Source organism: Alosa pseudoharengus, unplaced genomic scaffold (genome assembly GCF_046254945.1).
Source record: "Alosa pseudoharengus isolate Yale_2024_CS ecotype anadromous, Long Island Sound unplaced genomic scaffold, YU_APseudo_1.1 YU_APseudo_1.1_scf_8, whole genome shotgun sequence".
Lineage (NCBI taxonomy): Eukaryota > Metazoa > Chordata > Actinopteri > Clupeiformes > Clupeidae > Alosa > Alosa pseudoharengus.
Genome location: NW_027468870.1, coordinates 14,998,783 through 15,005,571, shown reverse-complemented (window position 1 = coordinate 15,005,571; position 6,789 = coordinate 14,998,783). Strand labels below are relative to the sequence as shown.

General features: G+C 35.2%; 1 protein-coding gene across 1 annotated transcript; it reads right to left on the bottom strand.

Moving 5' to 3' along the window:
- Nucleotides 1-655: 655 nt before the first annotated feature.
- LOC143111899 (olfactory receptor 2AT4-like) lies at nucleotides 656-1,633 on the bottom strand. Its single transcript, XM_076274150.1, has one exon. The coding sequence runs from the start codon at nucleotides 1,631-1,633 to the stop codon at nucleotides 656-658; it is 978 nt and encodes a 325-aa protein (XP_076130265.1).
- Nucleotides 1,634-6,789: the final 5,156 nt, after the last annotated feature.

Here is a 6,789-nt window from a genome sequence, read left to right as displayed (position 1 = left end):
CAGCACAATGTTGCAAAATGAAGCCAAAACATTGAACACTTGAGCCAGAACGCTCATGGTTGGAAATTAGTTTAGTGAAATTGGAATACACATTGAAACAAATGGTTCCGAAACCCCTTTCCAATGTAAATGTGTGTGATGGGGGTATCAATTAATTGAGGCTTAATTTGACCTTGTAGGTGGAACCATTCTGTCTGCTTACAATAAACACTTTGTCTCAGCCATTTCTGTGGCTGAGACAAAGAGACAGTAACAATATTAAAAATCACCAATATTCTACAATGCTAATACTGGCAATGGGGTTATTCCATGTTAAGTCTCAGATTTGTATTCATTTTTTGTCTAAACAGTCCCCACGAGTCTATCAAAACATTACTACTGTATCATATGTCCATACATGACTACCATACAAAATTTCAGTCTGGTATTTTATTTTGTTGCTGAGATATGCCTTTTCAATTATGAATAGACACAGCCTAGAAAATTGTGCTGAATGTTAGTGATTTATGTGAAGCACTTTTTTATATCCGTTTTATAAAAAGTAAATAAACATGCTTGTTGATGTCAATCATTTGGTTTTGTTACAGACATTTAAAGCATATAATAGCTTCCATACATCACACATCTGGCTCATCCAAGGAGCTTGTTGAAACAGTCATCTGGAAATAGCAACAATGGAGGACTTGTTCCCAAGGCTCATCACACTAAACCAACGAACCAGTGTTTGTTTGATCTCTTTTGTTCTGAGGCAGTAAATGAAGGGGTTTACAAGAGGAGGAAACAGACTATAGAAGAGGATTAGTGTAATGCGAAGATCCAGGTCAATATAGAGTCCAGCCATGTTGAATATATAGACAGTGCAGCGTGGCAGATAGTAAAGACTGATTATACATATTTGTGTGGTGCAGGTGGAGAAGGTTTTCCACTGGCTCTGTGAAGTGGATATTTTTGCCACGCTGACTATTATATGGATGTAGGAGTATATGATAAAAGCTAAGGGTATCAGAAGCACTACCATGGCTTGTGCAAAGGCAACCAGCTTTACAAAACTGTTGTCACCACATGAAAGTGTGACGACAGAATTATGATCACAGTAACACTGGTAGATATAGTTTGGCCCACAATAAGGTAATATCAACATCAATAAGGTCATGCTGCCAGGTGTGATAAAGGATATTGCCCAGGCAACACAATTGAGGATAGTCATGGTGCGATTTGTCATAACCATAGGGTATCTAAGAGGAAAACATATGGCTATGTAACGATCCATAGCCATCATCCCCATAATGTAAGAGTTCACAGTCCCAAAGAAATGGACCAGTAACATTTGTGCAAAGCACACATGAAAGGGTATGAATTTATCACCAAACCAGTACAGAGCAATTATCTTGGGCAATGTAACAGTGCCAAATCCTATGTCAGACAGAGCCAAACTGAACATGATGATGTACATAGGTTTATGGAGGCTGGGCACATACGCAAATGTTACCACTAGAACAGAGTTCCCTACAACTGTGACTATATACACAATACAAAATATGAATGCGACCAGGCCATAATAATCAGGGTGGAGGGTTGGAAAGCCCACAATAATAAACTCTTTGATTGTTGTCCAGTTGGTTTCCTGTAACATACTGTAAAGAGAGTGGAGAGTATAGTAATACAATACCAGATACATTTATATAAGTTCATTAATTTTAAGTATATCCACAGTAGTATAGTGATATTACAAAAAAAATACTACTATTAAAATTACTGTACTTACTATTACTAAAGTCTGGCAACTAATTCTGGGCTTGTTTTCCACTAACACACTTACATCTCCCTGCAAGTGGAATCTAGAATGAAGTCCTTCCTGTCTGTATGTTCAAGAAAAAAACATGGATATGATTACCTTATAGTGTGCCTCAGTCCTGTAAACGAATGATTAAAATGCTTTAAAACTGAATATATTTAATGTGTTCTGTGGAGGGGCATGTCTTTTGTCTCATCTCGTCATATCTCTCATCATGACTCATGGGTGACAACCAGCCACTTGGTCTGTATGAACAAAGATCCTGGAGTTATAGGTGCTGTAAGAACCTAATCTCTAAGTACATGCTGCTTGGTCAAGCACAATAGCCAACAGGCAACAGATGTTTATGTTACCATAAATAGCCTCATGACACCATCAAACAAATGATGATAGACAATGACAGATAGATATAGGCCTACAATGATAGACAATCTGACACTATCTAACACAAAAGGGAATGTCTTGATTTGGTCCAAAAGTGTAAAGCCATCCACAAAGCAAAAAGTGGTTAGTTTGAAGTATCTAAGATAAGATATCACATTGGTTTGTTTTTAGTTCTTTCTACATACAACAATTATCAGTTGATGTTGTCCTTGAATGAAGGAGAAAGGCTCAATGAATGCCTACAGTATGTCTGTGCAGAATCATTTCAACAATAGTAAATGCAACTGTATTAGTCATAATAAATTTCAGGACTTTTACTTTCAATATAGTACATTTGAAGGCAAGTACTTTTGTACTTCCACTCAAGTGGAAATGTAAAAGGAGGACTTCTACTTTTACTAGAGTAACATTTGACCATGTGTATCTCTATTTTCACTCAAGTACAGGATTTGTGTACTTCGTCTACTACTGAAGACGATACAAGGAATGACATATCACCTGGGAATATCAGGGACCACACCCCTGTGATTACGTTGTGTTCATGTGCTTTGCTGTTACAATTTGTGAACAAAGGTTAACATACGCTCGCTAATCTTAAATAAACAAATGTATTTGCTTAAAAATATGGTGAAAGACGCTTAAGGATATGCAGCTTTTCATGGGCATGCAAGTCCACATCAGAGTCCTGCAACGGGTCGGGTACCCGCATAAAAGTTGCTCGAACGGGTGGATTGTGACATTCCTAAAATTCACGGGCGGATAAGGAACTCCTTGCGGGCGGATAGTGGATGAGAACCAAAACAGAATTTTAGTTATAATAATAATAATAATACATTTTATTTATAACACATTTACATCAATTCAATGACCTCAAAGTCAGGGTTTCCACTCTAAGTCAAATGTAAAATTCCATGACTTTCCCTGACAAAAAAACTAAAATTCCATGACCTACTATATAATGAATGGTACAATATACCGACCAAAGATTTCAGAGCAGCTGCAGAGCGTTCAAGAATCTTTTACTTTTTTAGAGTGGGCAATGAATAAATGGGCATTGAATAAACAAAGCTGGGCTAACCACAACTACTCAAACAAGCAGTAAAGCTAACTAGAAAAGCATTTCCTGAAGGAAATACAGTGCATGAAAATGCAAAAATATGATGAGTTCATATGGTTAAATTATTTGCTTGGTAGATAAGGTTTACTATAGTTGGAATGACTGAACAGTTAAATAGGTTGATAATTGAAATGGTTAAATTATTTAGGCAGATAGTTGACGATAACTAACAGTTGGAATGGCTCCAATGTTTGCTAGTAGTTATGCTAACTATGTTAAAGATAATAATGGTAACCAAGTAACTATGCTAACTAGCATGCTAACAATATTAAAATGTTAACTATGCTAACCATATGACTTAGCTAACCTAGCTAATAATTTTTATTAGTTATGATAACTATGCTAATTAACAAGCTAACATGCTAATTATGTTAACCATGTGACTTAGCTAACTTCGCTTATCATTTTTAACAGTAATGCTAAGTAGCATGCTAACATGCTAACCATGTGACTTAGCTAACTTAGCTAATCATTTTTAGCAGTTTTGCTAAAAAATGCTAACTAGCATGCTAACATGCATGCTAACATGCTAGCATGCTAACTATGCTAGCCAAGTTACTTAGCTATCTTAGCTAACTAGCTACAGTGGGTAGGAGTCATAGTTGATGACAAGTAACAGTTACAATGGCTGAACAGTTAAAAAGTTCAGTAGTTTAAAGGGTTAAATTGTTTAACAGTGAAATATTGTAGTGAGGACTTTTATTTTGAAACAGCATTTGGCAGAGGAAGCAGTTGAACAGGATGTGTAGTCTTAATAGGGCCAGTTTGTATGCTTTAAAGCCTGAGACTGGCAGTTGATGCAGGTGGCCCGAACACCTGCCATAGGATTCTAATTGCTTAACGGCTCTATTGTGATGTCATCAGCCCATGTTAAGTCTATGGGGAAATTTTGATTCGTTTTTAATTAATAGTTTAAAAAGTATAAAAGTTACAAAGATGAAAAATACATAGCACCCATGTCCTAAGTAAGACCTACGTAACATAGTTTGAATGAAGTTTCTACGTTAAACGGTTGAAGCTGCATTAAGTGCGTTAGAAGAAGAATAATAATAAAATGCCTTGGAATAACAGTACAGTGCATTTTCATGCACTGTAATAAAATGCCTTGGAATAACAGTACAGTGCATTTTCATGCACTGTAATAATAATAACTAGAAAAGCATTTCCTGAAGGAAATACAGTGCATGAAAATGCAAAAAATATGATGTAAAATATCATACAGAGTAAAAACAAACTATATTGGTTGCTAGGTAGATGAGGTTTAATATAGTTGGAGTGACTGAACAGTTAAATAGGTGGATAGTTTATATGGTTAAATGATTTGCTTGGAAGATAAGGTTTAATAAAGTTGGAATGATTGAACGGTTAAATAGGTGGACAATACTTAACTTAGTTAACTTAGCTAATGCATTTTTAGTAGTTAGCAATGCTAACATGCTAACTATGTTAACCATGTGACTTAGCTAATCTAGCTAATCATTTTTAGCAGTTTTGCTAACTATGCTAACTAGCATGCTAACATGTTAGCATGCTAACTATGCTAACCATGTGACTTAGCTAACTTAGCTAATCATTTTTAGCAGTTTTGTAAAAAAAATGCTAACTAGCATGCTAACATGCTAGCATGCTAACTATGCTAACCATGTGACTTAGCTAACTTAGCTAATCATTTTTAGCAGTTTTGTAAAAAATGCTAACTAGCATGCTAACATGTTAGCATGCTAACTATGCTAACCATGTGACTTAGCTAACTTAGCTAATCATTTTTAGCAGTTTTGTAAAAAATGCTAACTAGCATGCTAACATGCTAGCATGCTAACTATGCTAACCATGTGACTTAGCTAACTTAGCTAATCATTTTTAGCAGTTTTATAAAAAATGCTAACTAGCATGCTAACATGCTAGCATGCTAACATGCTAACTATGCTAACCATGCTAACTAGCTACAGTGGGTAGGAGTCATAGTTGATGACAAGTAACAGTTACAATGGCTGAACAGTTAAAAAGTTCAGTAGTTTAAAGGGTTAAATTGTTTAACAGTGAAATATTGTAGTGAGGACTTTTATTTTGAAACAGTTTTTGGCAGAGGAAGCAGTTGAACAGGATGTGTAGTCTTAATAGGGCCAGTTTGTATGCTTAAAGCCTGAGACTGGCAGTTGAAACAGGTGGCCCGAACACCTGCCATAGGATTCTAATTGCTTAACGGCCGTATTGTGATGTCATAATCATAATGTTAAGTCAATGGGGAAATTTTGATTAGTTTTTAATTAATAGTTTAAAAAGTATAAAAGTTACAAAGTTGAAAAATACAAAGCTCACATGTCCTAAGTAAGACCTACGTAACATAGTTTGAATGAAGTTTCTACGTTAAACGGTTGAAGCTGTATTAAGTGCGTTAGAAGAAGAATAATAATAATAACTAGAAAAGCATTTCCTGAAGGAAATACAGTGCATGAAAATGCAAAAAATATGATGTAAAATATCATACAGAGTAAAAACAAACTATATTGGTTGCTAGGTAGATGAGGTTTAATATAGTTGGAGTGACTGAACAGTTAAATAGGTGGATAGTTTATATGGTTAAATGATTTGCTTGGAAGATAAGGTTTAATAAAGTTGGAATGATTGAACGGTTAAATAGGTGGACAATACTTAACTTAGTTAACTTAGCTAATGCATTTTTAGTAGTTAGCAATGCTAACATGCTAACTATGTTAACCATATGACTTAGCTAATCTAGCTAATCATTTTTAGCAGTTTTGCTAACTATGCTAACTAGCATGCTAACATGTTAGCATGCTAACTATGCTAGCATGCTAACTATGCTAACCATGTGACTTAGCTAACTTAGCTAATCATTTTTAGCAGTTTTGTAAAAAATGCTAACTAGCATGCTAACATGTTAGCATGCTAACTATGCTAACCATGTGACTTAACTAACTTAGCTAATCATTTTTAGCAGTTTTGTAAAAAATGCTAACTAGCATGCTAACATGCTAGCATGCTAACTATGCTAACCATATGACTTAGCTAACTTAGCTAATCATTTTTAGCAGTTTTGTAAAAAATGCTAACTAGCATGCTAACATGTTAGCATGCTAACTATGCTAACCATGTGACTTAGCTAACTTAGCTAATCATTTTTAGCAGTTTTATAAAAAATGCTAACTAGCATGCTAACATGTTAGCATGCTAACTATGCTAACCATGTGACTTAGCTAACTTAGCTAATCATTTTTAGCAGTTTTGTAAAAAATGCTAACTAGCATGCTAACATGCTAGCATGCTAACATGCTAGCATGCTAACTATGCTAACCATGCTAACTAGCTACAGTGGGTAGGAGTCATAGTTGATGACAAGTAACAGTTACAATGGCTGAACAGTTAAAAAGTTCAGTAGTTTAAAGGGTTAAATTGTTTAACAGTGAAATATTGTAGTGAGGACTTTTATTTTGAAACAGTTTTTGGCAGAGGAAGCAGTTGGACAGGATGT

What these genes read in the sequence shown, in the direction of transcription:
- LOC143111899 (XM_076274150.1), bottom strand. Translation starts at nt 1,633, where the DNA reads ATGTTACAGGAAACCAACTGGACAACAATCAAAGAGTTTATTATTGTG.